At 41.4% G+C, this 2,265-nt stretch overlaps 1 protein-coding gene across 1 annotated transcript in view; it reads right to left on the minus strand.

Annotated features, from left to right (window-relative positions):
- The window catches only part of LOC112075127 (cadherin-15-like), a 20,750-nt gene extending 18,489 nt beyond the window's left edge, over positions 1-2,261 (minus strand). The window contains exon 1 of the mRNA XM_070440778.1: positions 2,193-2,261. Within this exon, the coding sequence (XP_070296879.1) occupies positions 2,193-2,261 (69 nt within the window). The remainder of the gene's footprint in view (positions 1-2,192) is intronic.
- Positions 2,262-2,265: the final 4 nt, after the last annotated feature.

The following is a 2,265-nucleotide window of genomic DNA, read 5'->3' on the forward strand; positions in this document are numbered from 1 at the left end:
CCTATCCTTTGAAGGGTCACTAATTGGTCAATGACTCAACTGGTGAAAATGGAGATAACACCAAAGCCCGTTACAACAGTGTCTCTTTCCCAATTYGTCTTTCCTTCATCTTCGTGTCCTTCCTCCTCACTTCACATTGGAGGAGAAGATCCAAGGCCCCTGCACTTAGATGTTTGAGAAAAAGGTGAGGCGAGTGGATGCCAGCAATCAAGGAAATATAATTGGGAAAGAGTCATTTGGAAAGATAATCTCTGGTAACAGTGCACAGGCAGAGTGGTTTTAATGTTGTCTGCCCCTGTAGTTGAGGCCCTTCCTGTTCCTGAAACCCAAGTCTGTGTAAAACAGAAAGCATCCACACAGACAGAACAGGCCTGTGTTTCAGACACTGAGCATCTGTACTGAGTGATTTCTTCCAATGAGCATGAACTCAGCACCGGCTGCTGCTTTATGGACGGATTTGTCCCTGATTTCATGGTTTAGGGAGTGGCCGACTCCTCTTTCCGCACGGGGATTACTGAGCAGGACAAATGGCATCAAGTACGCATCTGGGAACAGCTGCTGGCCAACATGACTGCCTCTATGTACAGAGCCCACGCTCTGTAGGCAGGCCAGTTCAATACAACCCTCTTTCTTTCCCAGGGATATTCTCAAAAGCAACACAGCCTTCCACCCATAGGGGTATACCGTATGTAGTAGGTGTTCGTGAAACCTCACCAGCCCCTTTCCACTCACTGAGTTGTAACACATCAAACTCACATAGGTTAAACTTAMACACAGAGCTAAAATAGTTATCTGATGTGCTGTATGTAACTTGAGTAACTAGGATCTCAGGTTTGAAAGATCTTGTTCTGTGGTTTTAGGTCTCTCACATCGGTCCATTCACAAATAGATTACTGGAAGTCTATGGATAATCCAAATCATGAATGTACGGTCCTTCAAGTGTAGAGTGGGCATTGGGCTATAGTCTATTGCTGGGGGTCCTGGTGTTCTTGTTTTTTGGTACGTGTTTGTACTTAAAGTGTATTACTTTCAGATTACACATTTTGTGGTGCAAGCTAAGCCCCATGGGTTGCGTCATCACATACATTTAAAGTCGGAAGTTTACATACACCTTAGCCAACTACATTTAAACTCAGTTTTTCACAATTCCTGACATTTAATCCTAGTAAAAATTTCCTGTCTTAGGTCAGTTAGGATCACTACTTTATTTTAAGAATGTGAAATGTCAGAATAATAGTAGAGAGAATGATTTATTTCAGCTTTTATTTCTTTCATCACATTCCCAGTGGGTCAGAAGTTTACATACACAAACATTGTTTGAAGTTCTTTCTATCCATACTTTGGAAATTAATTTACCTGCAAACCTGCAGACATCCCATAAATAATTGTCAGGCCATTCAACAGAAGAGGTTACTGAGGGACAATTGGCTAGGTCTCCAACCTGGGTTCCATTACATGTAAAACAGCCCTGACGGAATGAGTTATGTTAGAAAATGTCTGTTTACAATGTCATCCATTATGTGTCTAATAATGGTGTTGATGACAAGCCTGCTAACAGTGGGAGCCCCGATTTCCCGCCTGATGTATAAAACATCAGCATTCATTGGTCGTTTACAAGAGTATTCATCATCTGATCTACGACGGTTCTGAAATGTTTAGATTAGCCAATAGCCACGTTCACCTCTTCACATGATGTGTATCACTTCTATTGATGAACATCTGTTTATGTTATTGTCAACCAAAGTATATCATTCAAATTAAAACATAAACTATAGATTTACTAAATAAACAGTGTCCCACCACAGCCCTAACTCCTGCACTTGTGGAAATATAGGACAAACACAGCTAAAACTACTTCCACTTAAATCACATTTAAACTGCTTTAAATAACACATATACATCCAAGTTAAAGTCTGACAAGCAGACTGTGAGAAAATATCAAATGTAGCCCTTTGTAGCTTAGTTAGTAGAGCATGTTGTTTGTAACGCCAGGGTAGTGGGTTCAATTCCCAGGACCAGCCATACGTAAAATGTATGCACGGATAACTGTAAGTCGCTTTGGATTAAAGTGTCTGCTAAAATGGCATATATATTATAGCCTGAAGTTGAAATAGCTCCAACTCTGTGTGATTTAGAAAAGTGTAGGCCATAAAGTATGTAGAGTGACACCAGAGTAGTATGATATTTCCTACCTGACCAAGGCCAGCCACCAGCACACACAGCACTGCCAACCCCCTTGATGCCATCTCCTGTGCCGGCATTGCC

The sequence above is a fragment of the Salvelinus sp. IW2-2015 genome, unplaced genomic scaffold (genome assembly GCF_002910315.2).
Source record: "Salvelinus sp. IW2-2015 unplaced genomic scaffold, ASM291031v2 Un_scaffold2994, whole genome shotgun sequence".
In the NCBI taxonomy this organism is placed as follows: domain Eukaryota; kingdom Metazoa; phylum Chordata; class Actinopteri; order Salmoniformes; family Salmonidae; genus Salvelinus; species Salvelinus sp. IW2-2015.